General features: G+C 39.9%; 1 protein-coding gene across 5 annotated transcripts in view; it reads left to right on the top strand.

Annotated features, from left to right (window-relative positions):
• ARHGEF7 (Rho guanine nucleotide exchange factor 7) overlaps positions 1-22,852 on the top strand; it is a 128,133-nt gene that overhangs the window by 54,242 nt on the left and 51,039 nt on the right. For all 5 annotated transcript variants that reach the window (XM_082075913.1, XM_082075917.1, XM_082075916.1 and 2 more), the window contains 3 exons: positions 3,314-3,444; positions 5,919-6,120; positions 15,907-15,995. In XM_082075913.1, the coding sequence (XP_081932039.1) occupies positions 3,314-3,444; positions 5,919-6,120; positions 15,907-15,995 (422 nt within the window). The remainder of the gene's footprint in view (positions 1-3,313; positions 3,445-5,918; positions 6,121-15,906; positions 15,996-22,852) is intronic.

Below are 22,852 nucleotides of genomic sequence, written 5' to 3'. Positions count from 1 at the left end.
GAACTACCTGTTATTAATAAATATTCCTGACCAACTGTTCTTCCAAACAATTTTCTTTAAATGGGTGACTGTAGGAGGCATTTTGGGCTCTATCTCCATACACTAGGACTGGGAGATAGCTTTCAGATCCTCATCTGCTTCTGCAAGAATTTCAGGTATACACGTGTTCTTCTGAGATGGGTCTTACTGCAGTGGAAGGAGTGTGAGTAATGAGTTTGAGAACTGGCAAAAGGCTCGTATGGATAGAAACTCCAACAAATTCTTTAAGTTCAGAAGGGATAGAATCAAGGTACCAGTTGGTATTTGTAGACAGGTAAGAAGAGAGGAACTGGGATAGGGAAGCTGAGATAATGGTGGAGGAGAAAGGCTGTTACAAACCCTGGAAATCTTTGGATGAATGGATGTGTGAAGCTTCTGTAAAATGTACCAAACTGATATTTGTCAAACATGCATGTTCTGTTACCATTCAAGATTTTTGAGCTTTTAGCAGCAGAGCTGAATTATTTTCTCACAATGACCCCATTGAGAAATTCATTGAACATGTTTATTTGGTATTTTAGTGGAAACTTTAATGGACACATGGGGTCTGCAAACCATTTAAGTCTATAAAAAGTTCAAATTAATTTTAAAGTATTCAGATATTGGTAAAAATACTTGCAATTTGCATGTGGTTTGTTTGTAAGAATTTTCCTTCTTTTCATCTCAGACACATGCAGTTTCTAATTCAAGCCTCAAAAAGGGCACCTGTGTTGTGTCTTAGCTCTGCTGTTGTGAACTAGGAAACTTTGGGAATCAGGCCCTGCTAAAAGAATTCCTAGGTAGGTTTTTTTAGGGTTGCCCAGAGGCTGGAACACACTGCCATGAATAAACCTGATCCTGCTTTTTCTGGTGAACTGTGTCAAGGTATAATGCTGGATTATGTGATGCATCTGTTCTTCTACTCAACTGCAGATAGGAAACATGGACATGGAGATGCTTTAGGATACTTATAACCCTTAAGTTCTATTAGTAACTGATGATTATGGTAACTTTATAGTTTTTGGGTGCATTAGAATTAACCGTGATCTAGTCCTGTTTCTCTCCCAGCAGTCTGTGAAAACAAAGATGTATGCTCTTTCTGTAATCAGACAGTAATTATCAGTGTTTATACGATGGCCTTCAAGTACTTTTACGAAAGCAGGTTCAGCAAGCATGAGGTCTTTTGTGACTTCAGTGTGTACTGATACTGTCCATACAAAATATGCAACTTAATATGGATCGTTCTAATATTGCACTACTTGAGAGTCTGTAGGTTTTTTTGAAGGATGACAAGGACTTGTTTAAAAAAGATGCACTCAAGGAAGTTGGTTTTTGCTCAGTCTCTGAAGACTTGGAACAGAATTAAGACAATTAAATTAAACAGTATTCCCTGAAAATAAAACAAAGTTTTAGAACAAATGTGAGGCCTTGATACTTATTTTAAAAATGTTTTTTAAGCTTCAATGATTGTTTTCTGCTATCCTTTGCCAACCCTTTCATGCTCATTGTCCATCTAAAGCCCTTGTTCTCCTCCTGTGTCTTGGCTGCTGTTAGGTGCCATGCTGAAGTTGAAAATCTTTCCAGTTAAGATGAATCAAGTTGTCCCTTCATGTTTGACTTGGAACACCACAAAATGCTTTGTTCACTAGTCCCCTCATAGAACTGCACCTGTCTGTGTATTTCCCTTGGACCAAAAATAACTTGGATTTGCATAATCATCATGGTCTGCTTTAGTCTGACAGTGACTAGTATGAGACTGCAGTTGTGTGTGTGTGTACCCCTGATGTGGAGGTCAAGTGTTGGAGGCAAAACAAATGCCTAGGAAAGAGAATAACAGGGGCATAAAAACCAGGAGAGCAGTTGGGTTAGTCTGGTAAAAATGTCTAAGTTTGGGACAGAAAATACTGCATTGCCTTCAGGGCTCCTTGAAGCTCAGATGCTCACTGAATGATATTCTTGCATGTGGGAAAATGTGAGGAAAAGGAATGACTTGCCATACTCATGCAAAATAGAGTGTGAGGAAGATATGCCAGGGAGATTCACGTTGGACTTTAGGAAAAGGTTCCTCCCCCAGAGGGTGGTGGAGCACAGGAACAGGCTCCCCAGGGAGGTGTCACGGCCCCAAGCCTGACAGTGTTCAAGAAGAGAATGGACAATGCCCTCAGACACATGGTGTGAACTGTGGGGATGTCCTGTGCAGGGGCAGGAGTTGGACTCGATGATCCCTGTGGGTCTTTTCCAATTTGGGACATTCTGTGATTCTATGAAAAGAGCAATTTTTGTCTGCTATTAACATGTCACTGTGCAAGGGCCCTGGGAGCATCCCCCTGCTGGCTGTGAGGGCTGGGGGAGCTGGTGCAACCAGCAGCACCCTGTCCCATCACACCATAACTCTGGGGAGGCCATGCATGGCCAGCACCGACCACAGCCCTTAGGAGCCAATTTGGGTGCAGCCGAGCACAGACCTGGCTGTAACTTGCTAATCTGCACCAGGATGTCCCACCCACAGGTGGGCTGACACCCCATCCCCAGGGAGGTGCCTCACATCTGAGGCTGCCCAGGTGCCCCTGCTGCCCCTCTCCTGGCTGGAGTGGTGGGATGAACCCTGTCTGGCTGCCCCATTGGTGACTCCAGGACCACAGGGACCCCAGCAGCACGCTGACAGCACGTAACGCTGCCCTTCAGGTGAACATCTCGCAAATGGGTGTGCTTCTCAGAGCAGAGGCGAAGGAAAGAGGTTTTGGGGGGATGTTGTTTTTTTTGAGCAAGCAGCTTTCTTCCTTTCTACTCCTCCTATCCCTCCCCCTCCCTCCAAAGAAGAAGAAATAGCTTAGTTGGCAAAAAGAGATGAGACAAAGGAACGTAGGAGAAAAGACAGTGGAAGGAATGCTTTAATTGAGAAGGATATGGGGGGGGAGAGCTAAGAAACAGATGTGGCTGGCTTTACTTCAAGCACGTTCTATGCATTCAAAATTCTTGGCCACTATCTAAAGTGATGCTGCTTAATTACCTTCAAATAGACTGGTAGTGAGTAGGAATGGAGAAATACAACCCTAACCCTTCTCTTCCTAAACAGCTCAAATTGTTTCCCTGTCTGTGTGGGGAAGAAACTGCTAGTGTCTCAGGATTTCAGATCATTTATTACTACGATTTTATAAAAATCTTGAGTTATTGAGCGATTTACAGATACATCAAATCTGCTTTAAGCATGTGAGTTTTGCAGAAGTAAGCAGAAGTTTTATGCAGATTTCTCAAATTTTAATATGTACTTTTTTTTTCTTTTTCCCTCCCACAGACATAGGGCTGGGCAGTGACTCTGTATGTGCTCGTCCCTCGTCTCATCGGATAAAATCTTTTGATTCTCTGGGATCGCAGTCTTTACACAGTAGGACTTCAAAACTCTTTCAGGGACAGTATCGGAGTTTGGTAAGTTCTCGAAGAAATGAAACATGCTGTGCTGTGATTTTTTTTTTTTTTTCTCTTTTGACAAGATTTCTAAGAAAACAATAGTATTGCAAAGTAACTGTTTCTTCTCTTTCACCTCTGTATTTCAAGCCTGTGACATTCTATTTTTGCAGCGTTTCTTGTGAAGTTCTAAAATACACGCAGCTTTCTGTGAACTTCCAACTATTTTTTTTTCCTCACCACTCCATGCTATATATACATATGCAGCATTTTTCTGGGCTTGCTTTTTCAAACGCAAAAATCACATTTTCTCTGTGTCTGTGAGTTTAGGGATGATGGTTGAAGGATATTCAAACCTCAGCAGAGGTGGTACTTTTAATGTTGGCAGTGTCAGTAATTATTCCTGTTTTCTGTTATGTTTCAAGATAAATCCTTCAGCTAGCCTTCAGGTAACTAAATGGTGTCAGCAGGTGTTTTACAGTTAAGCCAAAATCAGGTTGGGGAACTGTATTGAAGCTGTGCTGAAAGGTACTTTTAGTGACTAAAAGGTTTGTGAGGACAGTTCATATCCCTACTGTGAGCCACTTTTTCCATGCTTGAAGGAGGCTGTTTTGAACTGTGTGATGATTGTGATGTGAAACTTAAACACAGTGCTCTGCTTAAGCTTTCTTAGGTGTGGTTTATGTTTTCTCTGGTAGCAGAGCCCTTGCAAGTTCTTGCCCTGGGCTGCTAATTCCAGCTCCCACTCTGCGGTTCACCACCCACTCGGTTTTGCTGATGCAACTGTTTGTGGGACTGGCTGTTAGCTGGATTACTGAAGTAAACAGAGTCTTAAGTATTTCTATCACTTTGAGCTGGGCAGCTCTGCGGAAAGTTGCAAAGGGGCAGAGAAGTGCAAGGAGGGAAAGAGAGCTAGTGGCCAGACCTGGAAAATTCTAAGCTTGGTTTTACTGATGTAGATGATCAGTGTGGAACTGTTCTCACCGAATTTGTACTCAGTTTCCTCTACTGGAGACCCTTCCTGTCAGAGTGAAGAGACTGTTATTGATGTCACTGTGCAGTGTTGCTGCTTATTTTGTCTTTTTACTGTTTACCAAGGCAAAACTTGTACTGAGCAGCCATAGCAGGTGAAAGCTCATGATGTACAAGCAGAGGGCTCAGGCAGACACACTTGTTTGAAAATGGTCTGATCTAATTGTTGAACATTGTGTCTTTCAGCATCTTGGGGCTTTCTGCATGTTTTCAAAGTTGTGTTTGCCCTCGTTTTCCTCCAGTTAGTCAGTCACTAGAAGTCTGATTATTGAGTTGTGATAAAATAAGGTGATTGCTGTGGATAGGAATTAAGCTGACATTGTTATATGATCCCAGTGACATTATGTAATACGTCTTTTAACAATCTCAACTATATAGACAACATGTATGTGAAATTCTGCTACCTGGAGAGCTGACTGGGATTGCTCACAGAGTCATTTCCTCGCTAAGTTACTTTTTTAGTAATAGAGGTATTTATCCTTTATGATAGAGAGAGACATGATTTATAGTCCTGCTCTATCAGCTCCAATGCAATGGATTATTTGGGTTATTTAAAACTGTGCCATTATTTAGCATTTTTTTTAGCATAAAAGTTTGTCCTAACTCTTGTGAAAATGGTTATGTGATGCAGATATTAAAAATGGACATCCAAGAACAAAATGGAGAATTTGAATATGAAAGACTTCTTAGAAGTCGCTATTAACATTTAGATGCTACAATAGAGTGGTAATCTGCCTTCACATCTGTGATAGGGGATGAGTGTAGATAGACATATATACATGGACAGCTGGAAGTCTGACATTGCAGACTTGCAGCTTTGCTGACCTTGAGGAAAACGATTTGTGAGTACTTATTCAAGGTAAACTGCATAACTGTGTTGTAGGTTTTGTGGAAGAGCATTGTCCTTCTCTGTTGGCAGACCATGGAGACTTGCATATTCAAGTGTGGAACCTTCCAACCTGATCTGTTACAGGAGGGGAAAAAAAAAGTTTAAGCTGTAAACTATTTATATCCACAATTAAATTAAATCCACTCAGTTCTGCCTTCTTTGCAGCCTGAAAAGTTTTAGAAACAAAACAAAACAAGCAAACCAACTCTGTAATATAAAGCCATTGTTTCTTTGTAGCTGCCAAAGGCAGTTCCAATTTATAATATATATATAAAATAGAATTTGAGTTTTTTGGGGGAGTAAGACTTATTCTAATTTTAGCTCTGTTAACCCCTTCTGATTTGAAAGGGCTACAATAAGACAATATGCTCCCTGGACTGATACAAATCCATAGATTAAAAATGACAGAAAAGTGGAAGTAATCCCCTACAAAAGCTTACAGTAAAAACGTGTGCGGAGTGTTGTGTGTGCAGGAGAGGCTATTTCCATTTTACGGATACTTCTGTTTTGTTCATGGATTAATTGTTTACATCTCTAATGTGATCTTTTTGTTCTTTGTATTCTCACTTCCTAGGACATGACAGATAACAGCAACCATCAGTTGGTGGTGAGAGCGAAATTTAATTTTCAGCAGACAAATGAAGATGAACTTTCTTTTTCAAAAGGAGATATTATTCACGTTACAAGAGTGGAAGAAGGAGGCTGGTGGGAAGGAACTCTAAATGGCAAAACAGGGTGGTTTCCAAGTAACTACGTACGAGAAATAAAATCAAATGGTGAGTTTTGAAGGAGAGCGTATTTGCACAAATTCTTGCTTTGGGTAGAGGTTGATAGTTGGTTGATTCATTACAAATCGTAATGCTTTTTGTTCAAGCTTGTCTGTATTTACTGAACTTCATTCACAGCAATGATTGCTCAGAAACTCATACTCCCCCACACCACTTTGCTATATAGAGTGCTCTAAAACTTTTGAATTAAGAGTAAACATGCAGAAAACTCCTGCATTCTGCTTGCTTCTCTGTCTGTCCTGTCATGGTTGGGCTGCTCTGACTTCCTTGGTCCTAATTCCTAGAATGCTGGATTCTGGCTCTGGTGCCGACATACTTTGAATTGGGCTCTGGGTTTGCATAGTGAGAGATTTCCTACAAATCTCTTGAAAAACAACAAAACCAAACTAAAACAATCCTCCCCAACCCAACCGAAAAACTACACCAAAAAAATCTCTAAACATGTCCCATTACTTAGCAGCAAACAACTGCAGGAAAAATCCCCAACTCTATCAAATATACTAAGTTAGAGGCAGTTTTTGAAAGATAATGTATTTGTGTGGTTTTTTTTTTTCTTTATTGTTCGTGTGCCTTCAACTTTTCTTCATACAGACTTTACTAAATAAATAAAATACTAAATAAATAAATAAAATACTAAATAAAATAAATAAAACTAAAGTTTTATTTTTAACTTCATACAGGGAAAGCGCCTTCTGTGAATGTCATCTTCATGACTGAATGCTAGAACTAACATTGCTTTTTAATCCACTAGAACCTTGATGTGGGTGACTTTTTAATTTATTTCCTGTCTCTGCTTACTTCCAGAGATTAGTGATAAACCTGGTAGGATAAAACTACCTAGGGACACTCTGAGAGGCTTGACCACTCTTTCCCTTGTCACAGCTCCAGTGGCAATGTTGTCTAGGCTGCGTTAAAATCATTGGCATTACCTTCTATTTTTTTTTTAGGCAGCCACAGAGATGTATGATTGCAAAGTGAAGTTGTGAGGGTAAAATTGCATTTCTAAGCATGTTCTTTCTCCTCCAATTACGTTCTCTTTCCCCCCCCCTTCTTTTTCTATCTACCGTCTATTTTTGCAGGCTACTAGAATCTCAGATCTGTAATTTCGTTGTTATTTTCAACTAGATCCTCTTAGGCATAGTCACAATGTAAGAATTAACTTTAATGTTCCTCAGACATCTCTCAGATGCATCTTATCCTGAAAAGCAACTCCTGAAGCCTGTTTTTTCTCATCTGTAGTGTTGTAGCAGTCTCTTTCAGTCATGGTGACTGTCCTGTCCCATTGTTATTCATCTAAAACATTGCTGCAGAGGTCTTGTTTGGATTTCATCAGTTTCGATCTCTTCCAGCTCCTGAGACTGGAACCTGGGTCAGCAGTTACGCTCCAGAATGGAAGTAGCTTTTAACAGTGAACATGTGAGAACCAGGAGTTACCAGCAACTAAATTAAGGTTGTTCTTCTATTTTAAGAATAATTCACTTTGAGTGAACTAACTCCCCTAAATAAGAAAACCAACAAGCTGTGGGGCTGAGATTGGTACCAAGTGCTGTTTGATTCATGCCAGTCCTCACAACCCCATCTGATTCCTGGAGGCTGAGATGAGCTGCTTCCAGTTCCTGCCTTAAAATTCACTTACCATCAGAAAAGTTTTCTGCTGAGCTCTTCTTTCCCCCCTTGCTGTACGGGAGTGTTCCCTGTGCTACAAGGACTTGTTTCTTCTGGCTTCTGTGAGACTTCTTGAGTTGCTGGAGCACTCGCTCAGGTGCTTCTTTGGAAGGGAGTGTGTGCCTGCACTTTTCTCTTTCTCAGCAAGTTGAGGCCACTGCTTTGTTTTCTGTTCATTTACAAAGTTAAAATGACCTGTAGCTCTCTCCGTTCTCCTCTTGAAGATGGTTACTGTGTTTGGTTGGCCCTTTCCAGTGCTTTATGGAACTTCACTTGTCCTATGTGGTTTCAAACATGGATATAGCTAGGTCTCTTACCGACAAATGAGCACAGCAGGTACTGTTTAATTTATCCAAATACTACTCTTAACCTGCTTTTATGCCTTTCTGGTCTGTGTTTGACGTATCTGAAGTTGAGCTTTTTATAATGAGCATGGAGGCGTGGTAGAAGGAAGTGTGACATACTAAGAGCTGCTTGATGTCAATAACTTTTCTTAAGTTGCAGATTGGCTTCCCTCCGATGTATGTACGCTATGGAATGTTTTGTTGCTACTGCCTTTTTGTCCGTGTTCATTGTATTTCAACTGGTGACCTGAATTTTTCTGGTTACATTTGCTTCTTTTTGTATGTTTGAGGTCACTGTAGTAGTCGTGACATTTGATCATGTCAGTTTGCATCTACTTTTCCTGTTCTTCCTTTGAGATGCCAGATTTTTAAGGGACTTGTCATTCTCATAAGCTTTTTCCCCTTACATTGTCACTAGTGGAGATCCTTTTTTTACCTGTATTTTTAAGTTTACTTATTTCTTACTTTAAGTTCATTATTCTCATTTTGCTACTGTCTCTTTTTTTCCCATTTCTTAGTTGCTTCTATGGAATTTGTTACCAACATTTTTATTCTCAACTGATTTCTGCTTTGTGGGTATTGTTGGAGGTGCTAGAGAGGACTTTTCTATCATTCTTCTCCATTCTGTATCAAAGTGCATGGCCACTGCATCCTGAGGTTGGACCTCCTTTGTTCTGCTGTCCTTGTTGAAACAAGAATTTAGTGCCATCTAGCACAGAGCTCTGAAGCTACATGGATGGCTCTGGTGGGTGTTCATGAAAAGTTTCATCTAGGTTATACACATGGGTTGATAATCTCTGTTGCACTCCTGTGCCCCTGTTCTTTTTGCTAGTCTTCATTAGGCTGGCTTACATTTCTTGAGTTGATAGTGTTTCACTGCCCATTTTTCTTGGATTCCTGGCAACTATATGTACCCCACTTTAATATTTTCCTAATTCAAAAATATTTTAAGTGCCCTCATGCTTTAAACATGAGGCTGAAACACAAAAGTGCTTTTTTTTTCCTGATGTATTTTAAAACAAATTAGCAGAACTTGCTTTCTTGCAAGCTCAAATTCAAAATGTGTTTTCTGTCAGTGTCACAATGAATTTATTAAAAAAAAAAAAAAAGAAAATACTTGCTTTTGATTAAGGTCTCTTTATGAACAAAATGTTCATCCTGGACACTTAATAGGTTTTCAGAATAGTGTGTAAAATATTCTGTCATTGACAGTATGACTCCACCTTTCTTCACTCAAATGTGGCTGAAAAATACTGCAACTAGTTAGAAATTCTGTACAGGCAACACTGTTTGTTATCATTTTTGATGATTCATTATTTGGAGAGCTCCTGGGAATGGTGGGTTTGATTAAATAAATCCCTTCAATCTGCTGGAACCTGACTTCAGCAAACTGGGTAACAGAAGAAAGGAAAATAGTTTTTTATGCATGTGTGTTTTAATTCTCACAAAATTCCTTAGCATTAGATGTTTCGATAAATGGGTTTTTGTTCTAAATTAAAATCCTCTAATGTCAGATAACTGTAGATTTGTAATCTTAGCTTGTACAGGTGCTTTGAAGTTAGATAGTCAAGGAAAGGAATAAATAGCTGCTCAGTAATGGCAGCTGCCTTTACTCACATTGCTTTCTTAAAGACTTTGGAAGAAAAGTAAACTACATTACGTATATTGCACGAGCAGAGCATGTTACATGATAAGGTATCTCAGAGCAGCTAAAGCATCACAAAGCTGTGCTCACGTTTACTACCTTGTAACTTGTTTGCTAAGCTACTCCAGAATGATTAGTGTTCGCAGAGATTGCTAATACATGTATGAGGTGAGCTGTGAATTGGTTGTAGGACAGATATTGAGACTGTTGAGCAAGGCACAGCCTTTAGTTTCCTTAGGCCAGACAATGACTCTGTGTTTTGGGAGAAGGAAATTCGGCTGAGTGTGTTTTTTGAGTGTGTTTTCATTCCCGCTGCCCCAGCAAGGGGAAAAGGAGGATTTGTTTGAAATTCTGGTGCTTGTGATAAAACTTGCCATTAAAAAATTGAGTAGTTTATTTTCAGGTATATGCCAACACTGTAAGGATCAAAAGGATGGTCCATTTCTCTTTCCCTCCTTCCCTGCATGCGTGTTTTCATTTCCCTTTTTAAACCCTGTAACATCTTGCCTTTTTTTTTAACGTTCTTTGATCACTAGTCAGGAAGTACTTTGAAATGAGAGGACTTTATTTCATCCTGCTGTACTGTTATACGTGACAGAGGGTAAAAGATTTACACTGTGTAAGCTTGTTAGATATTTGACAGCATGGCCTTATTGAGGTTTGTTTTTTTTTTTTTTTTCTTACATAAAACAAAGCAGGAGGGGTGAAGGTTTAAGAGACAAGATTCCACCTACAGTCTTGCACACCGGAGAGATTCTGTGATTTGGAGACTTAGTTTTGAGAATTCTCTTGTCATGAAGAGAATATGGGTTAGCCAGAATAGGATATGCTTGCTTAGCTGCTGTCGGATGTTAAGCAGATTTTTTTAAAAAAAAAAATCACATGGTCACTTGCTGGGTTTTATCAAAGTGTAATCCATTTAAATGGCATGAGATTATGCGGAAGAGACTGTAACTTTGAAAAATAACATTTGCTATGTCACAAACTTTGTTCTAATTCTTCACAGAAATTAATGTGTCACTTATTACTGTCCTGGCCTCTCTTCTGTTATGCTTTCTTGACAGTTATGTTAGTATCAGGCCTAGCACAAATTACAGTGTTAATGGTTCTTCTAGTTAGAAGTTAATAATAAAAAATAATAAATCAGAGTATGGAAAAAGGCCAGTGTATAGTGGAAGGGTAGAGTATCTCCTATTCCCATCCTGTGGTGCATGAGGGAAGGAGAGAGACACTTTTAGCTTTGCAGGGGGAGGGAAAAAATAAAATAAAATTTAAAAAAGAAATAAGCCTACCAAGCTTTCCTCTGCCCAGTTGTGTACAATTTGGGGGCTATTTTGTTCTCTTGTTGAGTGTTAGTCTACAGGCATAAATAGAATAGAGTTTGGGACAAGTGAATACTACTAGGGAAGAATTGTTTGTAGTGTCGATGTTGCAGAGTAGAGTTACAGTGATGGTAAACCAGCTTGAGAACTGGGAACAAATTTAGGTGTACCTTCCTGGTGTTGCACTTGGAACCGAGTAGTCCTGAGAGATGGAACTTGCTTGTGGCACTTCACTAATAGCAACCACATATGCCAATTGGGACACCAAAAGCTGTTATTTTCTCACATTCTGCAGGGTGAAATAGCCCAAGTCAGATATTTACATCTAGATTACACACACCATAGCCTAGTAATAGAAACACATGGTGCTGATCTTGCCAGCAGTACAGTTGAGATGCTTCAGTAAAGTATGTCCTGGAGGAATGTTCTGTGGAGCAGCGTGAGGTAGACTGTTGCATGAAAATGAATATGACATAAACTGGAGACATGACAGCAGAGAGATAGGAACAAATGTGAGAATGACAAGTAATTTGGAGGCAAGTAAAAGAACTACTTGCATATTAATGAAAACAGAATGAAACAGAACATTGGGAAAGATTGGTTAAATTGTCCTTTTACAGTTACTTAGGTACATGTTTGTAAAGGATAACTTCATTTTAGACAGTTTGTGGAATCATAGGTACTGCTTAGGGAAAGGTTACAGAAGCAGCTGCTCTAAGTTGTTTTGGTTCCACTGAGAAGAATTATTTACTGTAAGAATAATATTAACAAACCTGTGCCAACTTCATTCTCCACCCAAAGATGATCTGTTAAGTGAATTCTATCTGATTTATCACTAGACACTAGACACTTCAAAGCATTATCAAGTGTAACTGGATGCAACTGAATGTAATGCTTTGGTTAGGAAAGAAATTGAAAGAGGTAACTTACCTCTTGGTTTCAATTATCAGGTGGATACGGTCTCTTCCAGTACTTGAGCTGGACCTTTATGTGTTCCCAGTATGCTGAACTGGGGTGCCACCTGCTTGAAATGTTTAATGAATTATGCTGTATGTTTGCAAAAGTACTCTGATATTCTCTCATGAAGGATAATAACACTTATCTTTGTTTATGCTAAGAAATTGATTTCTTATGTGCCAGATCTAGATTTTCTTCTGTGTAATGCATTGTGCAATAAGCTAATTGCAACAAGACTTTCTTATTCCTCCTTATGAAGCAAGGCAGTGCTTGAAGGCAGAATATTAGACGTGATAGACAGCTGAATCAATTTGCTGTGTCTAATTCTGTGTTTCTACAATAGAAATGGCCTTTGCATTCTAAAAGCTGAATGCTGATTATAGCTGCTCAGGCAAAATGATTTGAATGTGTGATTCTTTTTTGTGTCCTGTGTTTAAATCTGAATCTGTTCTTGTGTCTCTGATGGATAACTGAATCAGCTGAACAGCTGGTAATATAAGTGACTATATAATTCAGCAAAAAATCTCCCACTTTCTACAGCAGCTTAGGAGAAGAAAAAGTCATAAGAAATGTATTTTTACACCCTTTAAGATAAAAAAATAGCTGGAAGAAGAGCCCCATTTCTATGGCCAGCCAACTTTCTCCAGATTAACAAGGGTCAGACATCTGCATTATGATAAAATGAGTAACAAATATTTATCTTTTTCTTTAACTCTTGTTTCTCCTTTCATGCTTTTTGGTGCATGATTAATAAACCTTTAGGTATTTGGTGAACCTGAAGGTCACTGAATATTTTAGGATAAGTCAAGAGTTTCCACAGAAAATGAAAGCAATTTGCCAAGTTTAAACAAACTATGTCATTTTTTTGTCATTCAGTACAAAGAAACAAGTTGTAATGAGTGTCAATATATAAAAATACATATAGATATATAAATGAGTAGCTGTACATACAACATGACTTTAAGTTCTTTTTCCACATTCAGTGATTAATGACAAATCTGCTTGGGGTTATGGTTTTGGTTGAAAGGGGTGGGAGGAGCCCTGTCATTTGGAATTACTTGGCTGTATAGCAGAGCACGTACATACTGCAGGGCTGGTGGCTGACAGCATCAGTGTTCCCAGCTGGATAACTGCTGGGGCTAATGGTTTGTGTGCTGTCTGTCAGCTTATAGCTGGCTTGCAGGGGTGGGCGGGGGATATTAACCAAGAGAGTTTTAATGTCATCTCTGAACATGGTAAGGAGAAATGTTTTGCCCATGTTTGGCAGTTTTAAGACCATATTTTATTTTTAGAATAGCTTATTTGAGGAGAATCCCAATGCAATACAGAGAAAATCCCGTTAAGGATAACACCACTTGTCTGCTCGTGGGGCCTGAGCTGCTCCTTGGGGGCTGTTGGCTAAAGCTTCAGGTCCTGCTGATCTGCCTGGTGCTCCTGGCACTGGAGGCGAAAAGGTGGCCTGCAGCTCTAGTCAGCTTGCCTGAGATAGCAGCATCTGTGGGGCTGCAACTGGGCAGCCTGAAGAGTCATAGAATCATTTTGGTTGGAAAAGATTGTTAAGATCATCACGTCCAATCATTAACCAAACACTGCCAAGTCTACCTCTAAACCATGTCCCTAACAACCTAATCTACATGCCTTTTAAACACCTCCACAGATGGTGACTCAACCACTTCCCTGGGCAGTCTGTTCCAATGCCTGACAACCCTTTCTGTGAAGAAATTTTTCCTAATATCCAATCTGAACCTCCCCTGGTGCAATTTGAGGCCATTTCCTCTCATCCTGTCGCTTGCTACTCAGGAGCCACAGGCTCCTTTCAGGTGGTTGCAGAGAGTGATATGGTCTCCCCTCAGCCTCCTTTTCTCCAGGCTGAACAGCCCCAGTTCCCTCAGCCACTCCTCATCAGACTTGTGCTCCAGACCCCTCACCAGCTTCATTGCCCTTCTCTGAACTCGCTCCAGCACCTCAATGTCTTTCTTGTAGTGAGGGGCCCAGAGCTGAACACAGAATTTGAGATGCGGCCTCACCAGCACCAAGTACAGGGGGATGACCACTGCCCTAGTCCTCCTGGCCACACCATTTCTGATACAAGCCAGGATGCTGTTGGCCTTTTTGGCCACCTGGGCACACTGCTGGCTCATATCCAGCTGTTGTCAATCAACAGCCCCAGATCCTTTTTCACCAAGCAACTTTCCAGCCAGTTGTCCCTGAGCCTGTAGGGCTGCCTGGGGTTGTTGTGACCCAAGTGCAGGACCTGGCACTTGGCCTTGTTAAACCTCATAAAATTGGCCTCAGCCCAGCAATCCAGCCAGTCCAGATCCCTCTCTATGGCCTTTCTACCCTCCAGCTGATCAACACTCCCGACCAACTTAGTGTTGCCTGCAAACTTGCTGAGGGTGAAGCCTGAAATTACCCAGGATACAATCTAGCAAAGGCTGGGACTGCATGGGCTGTTCCGCTTCAGGCAGTGTTTCCCTGGTCAGCTTTACTGTCCATGGCAATTTCCCATAGCTGGCCCTTAGCGTGGCTGACTGGGCTTCTCCTGGCAAGACAAGTCTGCATTTGAGGCTCGCGTAATTTATTCTTAGTGACCTGAGGTATCAGGTAAACTAGAGTTAAATTATTCATATATCTTCATTAAAATGTGATTGGAACAGGAGCTTGCTGTTAAAATAAATGTAAAACTTCCAGTGGGTACATTTTGATGATGCCTTTTTTTGGCAATCTGCCATTTTACTGGTTGGATACAAATGACTCAAATACTTACTTGAAATTTTCCTATTAGACAAGCCTGCTTATTACAAACCAAAACACTGTAATGTCTTTAATGATTTGATAAATACAGTCTCACAAGCATTCTTGGTTGTGTGCAGAGTCAAGTGTGAGAGGTCAAAAAGAGAGGCTATAAATCTTACTTGCCCTTTCTTCAGCATGTAGCATGATGCTTTTGATTGTCTTTTCCCTCATCTTCACTCCTCTGTGATGGATTTAGAGGAATGGTAGAGGTGGGAGGCTTTAGGAGTGTTTTCTGTGCCTCTCCATTCTGGGAGTTAGCACTCAAATTAACTCTCAGGACTGTCGTTTTGATCTTGCAGACTTATGTTGTCTTTCCAGGAAGAACATGCATTACTGAGGGGTAAATTCACCATGGGATGATAGGAAGGACTGCATTTATTGTTACAATGGACTCTGTTCTTAAGTGCATAAGCATGTTTATTTTTTACTTCATTAAGAGTAAAAGATAATTTGTTTTAAAAGAGCTTATTCTGGGATAGGCATCTGGTAAGTAACTCTGTTATCTGTATAGTGTTTTGATTCTCAGTTTCAACCAGACTGAGTGTAATGTCCCACCTCTGGTATGTTCAGTCTTTGATTGCTCATTTGCTTTTACCAAGTTCATTAAATTGACATTAAAACTTAATACTACTTTTGTTTGAAAGTGTGTGTAGTGTTTGGAAATGTCTGTTGTGGTGCGTGGCTTTTTTTTGTTGTTGTTGTTGTTTGTTTGTTGTTTGATTATTTTTAAATTCCAGTCTGTGATAATATTTTGGTTTTAAAACATAATTTTGGAAAAGCTGAGTTTGTTAACTGACTTTCTGGTTTCAGGAGAAAGAATGGGAATTTTTCTACTTGCCTTCACTGAGGGCAGAGTTTTATTAATTGTAAACATATGAACCATTTTGATTCTTTACCAGTAATTTCGAGCACAAGCATGCACATTTGCCAGTGAAGCAGTGTTTTCACTCTATCTTATGATTAATATTTTAAAGCAGTTTGTTTGACCTCTAGTGTTGAGCTATGAAATTGCACCCCATTGAAACACAAATATCTTGCATTTCAGAAAAACCGGTCTCCCCCAAATCAGGTACATTGAAGAGTCCACCTAAAGGCTTTGATACGTCTGCAATTAACAAAAGCTATTACAATGTGGTGAGTGATCCTTTTTCCTCCATGTGAGCTGTTATGTACAGTAGAACGTCATTTAACTAAATGTTCTGTCCGCACAAATTTTGGCAGTCTTGTCAGAGCCTTAGTGCCAAAACTAGATAGGGGGTTTAGTGAACAAGATCATATAAACAAGATCATTATTAGTTTAATAGAATATCACACATATGGATTCTTAAGCATGATGCAAAATTATAGTCTAAACTAAATTAATAATAGGCATTGATGTAATATATCATGCTCATTTTATATGCTTTGCTAGTTGTTTATTTTCCTTCTCTCCCCCATCCCCTAAATATGCAATCATTCTTCCCCAGTCTCTATGAATTAATGAAATTCTGCTGTGTTAAAATGAATATTTTTGTCCTTTTTGTTTAACAAGAGATTGAACAGTTTTGATGAATTTGCCTCCTCTATATTCATGCTTATAAATCAGCTCAATTATTAACTTTGGGAATGTCTCCCTTGCACTGGTGAATAGATTTCATAGCAAAAGCAGTATAGCCAGGCATTCCCAGGAATTCTTAACCTAGTATTCAGAATTCTTTAGTAGATTTAGTAGATGTAGGGAACATCTTTAGTAGATGTATGGAACATAGCAAACTCTGTCTTCAAAAGTGTTGTTGTAACCATTTTGAGAATCCTTTATTTACTAACGTATACATTGGGAAGTGAAAAGCATCTTACTGTTTTTGTTAACCACTGCTCCCTGCTGGTGTAAAACCAAACCACAAGGTTTCTTTCCCTTTTCTTTGAAGCAGCCGTCATTGTTGTCACTTTTTATCAGGGATCATAAGGCATCGTTTTATGCTTTCATCTCTTGAGGTTGTGTCATGAATAACACCAGCCACCTGGAAGAACGGAACAATTTTGCCTAAAGTCCTCTAATTGAGTAGCCTCTTACTCCTTCCCCTGGCTTACCTGGTGCCTCTCTTGGTAGCCCTGGTGCCGTGGTAAAGAGAGGGATGCAGTTCTTTGGCTACTGTATCCCACACTTGCTAGCCACAGTGGAAAGTACCCCTGCAGGCACAGGTATTGCAAATTGCAGGAAGTAATGATCTTACTGAGGTACATCCAGCAACAAAATATCAGATAGTTTTCCTTTTTATTTTTGCTTTTCACTATAACCCCATAGTATTTTCTTTTTCGAAGTTATTGGAGTGTGTAGTAGCAAAATATGTCTTCGCTATTGTTGTTGTCATGTTAAAACCTGTGTTTTTCAATAGAAGTACACTGAAGTGAATGCAGCGAAGAAAAGATTTAGTTCCTTCACTAGGCAGAAGACTGCTCATATTGTTTAATCTATGTTTATATCTATCGAATTTTTAATCAAAATAAATTGGCAGCTCTCTTGAACGCCAACCCTTTAGATTTGGGTTTGGTGGGCTGTGGATTTTGTTTGTTTGTTTGTTTTTTTCTTAGTCAATGGTAAATACATGCCTCATATATAATCTTGTATTATCTTTTCCCTGGTAGATCATAATGTGGTGAAAAGTACAGGTTGCAGCTGCTTAATTTGGGCTTACCTAAAACACCAGTTTGACTGTGTCCAAACTGAAATGAATCTTGTGTTTGCATATTTTACTTTGGAAGAGTAATACAGGCTGTTTCGGGGGGTGGTAGTGTATTTCAGTGAAAATTATAGGAAGTAAATGTTTGAATTTGCCTAAAACCATAGGTAAAGTGGCTAAGTTATAAAAGGCCATGCAATTTTGAATTGTCACATTTGGCTTGTGTGCTTTTTATACTTTTTCCCTGGATAACGTACTATCATAATCGTGGAGACTCAAGCTACTATACTTTGGAAAACAGACATAGCTGGCTTTTAAAGTAGATTAATTAAAAAAAAAAAAAAAGCAAATTGTGAAACTGGTAACTATCATACCTACTCTTGGCATTAGATTATTTTTAATCTTGCTCAGATGTAACTTCTTGGTGCACTAAACTGATGTAATAAGATTTTCCACTGTTGTGACTGCTCGCATGCATTAACTGTTTATGATACATTGTGGGCAGCAGAAATGACCAGTTAATAATCTATAGTAAATCAAAGCACTGGCCCTAGAGTGCTGTTCTTCAGTCTGCCTGCAGTGACTTGGATAATTGTTTTATTTTCACTTTATTCCACAGTGTGGTAACCTCCCACACCTTTTTTTTAAGCTCATTGTTTTATTATTTTTGTTTGAAGAATGAGAGGCTGTGCTGTAGCATGCACTTTGTTTCAGAGAAGTAAGACTTTACTGCTGTGCCTAAATCCTAGATTAGACTAGCTAGCATCTGTGTTTTATTGAAAAATACAGTGCTTTATGGCAATATAATATTTTAAATAATTATTAAATATATAATGATTTTTACATGTAGATAAGACAGATAGCAAACCTATTCACTGAAGAGTAAGCAGTTTAATCTGTGAGTTGAGTTTTTGTTGTATTTTAATTCATAAGCTGCAGACATGCACGGACTTCCCCGTGCTAGAAGTCTTGTCATCAGTCTGCGCTGGTAACAAAGTTGAGCTCACGCTAAGGGAAAACCAGAGCAGCTCCAAATAAACATTTGACTACTGGTAGCTAAAAGGATGTAGCCCAGGTTAAAGAGTGAGCATTAAAATCTGTGTTAAAGGCTCTCTTGACTAGCAAGCATCACTTGAGGCTGGTACTGTGGGACAGCTTGCTATTTTTAAAGCTATGGCTGTCTTCGACCATATAGGTATGTACTGAGACCCTGTAAACCTCCTGATATTTTATTGCTGTTTTTCCTAGGGAAGGATTTGTGCCGGCAGCACCTGTGGGTGCCCTTGTCAGACTGAGGGCAAAATCAAAGGGCAGCTCAGAGGAGGTTCAGCAAATGGTGGGAGAGGCTCTGCTGATCTGTCTCCCTTTCTGGAGGAAGGGCTGGGACAGGCTGAGGGAAAGGTGCTTAATATACAGACGAGACTGCTTTCACCACTTTCCTCCATTCTTCACCCCCTTATAAATGTGTTCTTTATTTTTATGGATTCACAGAACTCCATCTGAAGTTCATAACACAAATCACATACCTTCTGATCTCAGTGTGCTTCATTAGCTGCACCTTGCATTAGGTGTTGCTGAGAAGACAGAGCACATTTGGTATACAGAATCACAGAGTCATTTGGGTTGGAAGAGACCCTCAGGATCATTGAGTCCAACCATAACCCAACCTAACTCTGGCAATAAACCATGTCCCTAAGAACCTTGTCTAAATGCCTTTTAAACACCTCCAAGGATGGTGACTCCACCACAGCCCTGGGCAGCCTGTTCCAGTGCCTGACAACCCTTTCTGTGACAAATTTTTTCCTAATATCTAATCTAAACCTACCCTGGTGCAACTTGAGGCCAAATATGCTTATATTTTGCCTGGCTTGGGAATGCAGGTTAGTAGAGAATGACTAGTGCTGCAGGGTCCTGTCCTCCATAAAATGGTGATGGTCTTAACAGCAGTGTCTAATATGAACCAGATTTGTGATCAAGTGTGAAGCATTTTGCATGTAGAAGTAATTTAGTAACTTGTTACTGAAGAAGTGTTAATATTATTGCAGGTTATTCCCTGAAGACAGAACAGGCATTATTCTGAGTTTTGTTTTAACTTGAGATCCACTGAGATTTTAAAACTTTGTGCCACAAAATAAAATTAGGTTATCTCCACTTACAAGACAATTGTCTGGAGATTAGGTAGCTACTCTAAAAGCAGGAAAAGGAATTGGCAAATTTCTCCATAGTGTGAGTGTTTGTATGACCTCATTTTTCTTTTAAGTGTTTGAGAACTGATAGAAAATAAGTACTCCTTTTGAGGCCACACTTTAGAAGCTGGACCAAGAGTTTGTGTTTACTGAAGTTCATGAAAGTTTTTGAGGATCCTTGAAATATGGTATACTTGTATGGTGCCTTACATTGCCCCTCTTGAGGGCCTGTTTTAAGGGGTTCATGTCTCAGTTTCTCATGATCTAGGGAAATGAGACATGGATCACCATTTTGCTGGAGTATGTGATGTTTCAGTTGAGTGCCATTCTACTCCCATGAAACAGTAGTGTGCTACAGGATCATGCTCAGGTGTAGAAGAGAAGGACTTGAGACTTCTGGTTGACTAAAGGTTGACCATGAGTCAACAATGTCCCTTGTGGCCATGAAGGCCAATGGTGTCTTGGGGTGCATTAAGAAAAGTGTGACCAGCCAGTCAAGGGAGGTTCTCCTCCCCTTCTACTCTGCCCTGGCGAGGCTGCATCTGGAGAACTGCATCCAGTTCTAGGCTCCCCAGTTCAAGAAGGACAAGGAATTACTGGAGGGAGTCCAGTGGCGGACTACGAAAATGATTAGGGGCCTAGAGCACCTTTCTTATGGGAGACTGAGAGAGCTGGGTCTGTTCAGCCTGGCGAAGGCTGAGAGGGGATCTCATCAGTGTTTCTAAATATCTCAAGGGTGGGTGTCAAGAGGATGGGACCAGACTCCTTTCAGTGGTGCCCAACAATAGGATGAGGGGCAGCGGGCACGGACTGAAGCACAGGAGGTTCCATCTAAACATGAGGAGAAACTTCTTTACTTTGAAGGTGCCAGAGCACTGGAACAGGCTGCCCAGAGAGGCTGTGGAGTCTCCTTCTCTGGAGACATTCAAAACCCTCCTGGACACATTCCTGTGTGATCTGCTCTGGGTGAACCTGCTTTAGCAGGTGGGTTGGACTAGATGATCTCTAGAGGTCCCTTCCAGCCCTAACCATTCTGTGATTTTGTAGCTGTGAAACCTGCCTTTTCTCCCTCTGATTTGGAAGGCGATCAGCTTCATGTAGGTCATTTTTAAAATACATTTTCGGGTGGTAGTTTTTTGCCTTAGGGAGGCGGCTGGCGTTTTGTGTGACGGAATTGTTAACCACGCTTGAATTCTCCACGCCGTGTGATTGAGGGAGCTCGTGCTGTATGAGCTCAGTTGTCTGTGCCTGCCATTCATCAGCGCTACGGGTTGCAAAAGCTGCCACTTCAATGCTGCTCTTTGGGTACCCGCTGTCATCTGTGCAAATGTTGTGGTGCAGTTGTGGAAACAAGGTCTTCGAGGTCTCATGGGGTCTTGCAGCAGCCAGAACGCACAGAAAGCAGGGAAGGGAAGAAAGGTGATTATTAGAGCATGCGGGCGAGACGTGGATGTGAGGAACGTAAGGGTGCTCTGGTGCCAAAATAGTGAGTTGCGATACTGACTACTTAGCACTTCAAGGGACAGTCCAAGCGTTTAATCCTCGTAGCTTCTTGGTGAGGTGGGTGAGTCAAGCTGTGGAAGGATGTGAGATTTCACAGCACTCATGTTTTAGAGCTATGTTATCAAGATTATTTTTTTTAAAAAGATATTCAAAGCAAAAGAATGCTGTATGTGCTGTATGCAGTGGAAGAAAAAAAGAAATAGATTTAATGTATTTTGGGAGGTGTTTAAAACTGTGTATATCTAAAGTATTTTGTAACGCTGAACTACAATAACATAAAGCACTATAAAGTGTATCTAGTACTCGGCATAGGCTTTGTAGCATAGTTTTATTTATAGTTGCGTTTCTTTTCTTTTTCCAGTAATTTACCAGGTCGGTAATTCTAGTTTTTAAGCTTTCCTGATTTTGTTTTGTTTTTCCCCTCCTTTAAGTCTTTTTTTCTCCAATCCCACATTCTCTGTATTGCAAAGAGGATCCTCAAAAATCCAAACTAGCAGAGAAAAATAATGGAATTGTGTCCAATATGAAACTAGTTTTTTTTCCAAGCTTTTCAGACAGATGTTTATAGCAAAAAATGGAAATACTCTTCAGGAAAACGGAGCGGTGCTGCAGCTTTTCAAGATCTCTAGGAAATCTGTTGATTTTTATCTTTGAATGTCTTTTAATGCTGTTCAGTGCTTCATCAGGATGCTGCGATTTTGTTCTCAGCTTTCAATCTCCTTTTCTTTACTAATGGCTGTGTAATGACTTTGAGCTGGGAGATTTTTGTAGGAAAAGCCATATTAGAAAAGATTGGTCTTGCATTCAGTTTTGGATGTCATGGATCCTAAGTACTCTTACATTTTCATTTCAACCAGTGACTTTTTTTGGTTTATATATATGTAAGAGAGTATGGGGTTTAATTAGTGCTGTGATCAGTGGAATTTTTTCCCCCCCTGCCTCGGTCTAGGTGGTCAAGAAAACCTTGGCTTTTCTAAAATCTGTGTGCTTATATAGTACTTTATGCTGTAGTTTCCTAGTTAGAAGCCATAACTTTCCCTGTGACATTCTTCTGTCACAGTGTTTAGCAGAGAATGGAGACATTTTAATCTTCAGTTCAGGATTCAGATTTCCAACAAAAGAATGAACTCAAAAGGGGTCTCTCTCCCTCTCTCCAAATGAATAGCAGCATTCAAGGAGTAAGCAGAATCAATGACACCAATGAAAGGAACAGTGAATTCTTCATTGACATACTGAACTATTTAAAGTTATTTCATCAGGTTTGCATTTAGGAATGAATGGCTTTTTTTATTTCCTAAGAAAGAGTATTGACTACAACAGTGCATAATGGACTCGATTACAGTCGTTACTATAAATGCTGAAATGAGATATTACTGTAGACTTAACAAATATGGCATGTAGCAAATTGAGGAGGTTTGTGGTGTGGCTTACGACCAGCGAACAGCAAAAAGTTTTCAAAGCTCAGCTACATTCATTGAACTACATTTAATTCTGATGATTCTCTTGCTAAATCGTTAACTTTTTGGAGGCAAAAAAAATATGTTGCTGGCTTAGAAGCACAGTAGAACTTGATGTGAATATGTTGGAGGATATCCTAAAGTGGGCTCCTTGGGACAGGACCCAGTAAAATGTTTTGTTGTAC

Source organism: Streptopelia decaocto, assembly GCF_964273445.1.
Source record: "Streptopelia decaocto genome assembly, chromosome: 1".
In the NCBI taxonomy this organism is placed as follows: Eukaryota; Metazoa; Chordata; class Aves; order Columbiformes; family Columbidae; genus Streptopelia; species Streptopelia decaocto.
Note: the sequence above shows the minus strand (reverse complement) of the source record. Positions and strands in the feature narration are given on the sequence as shown.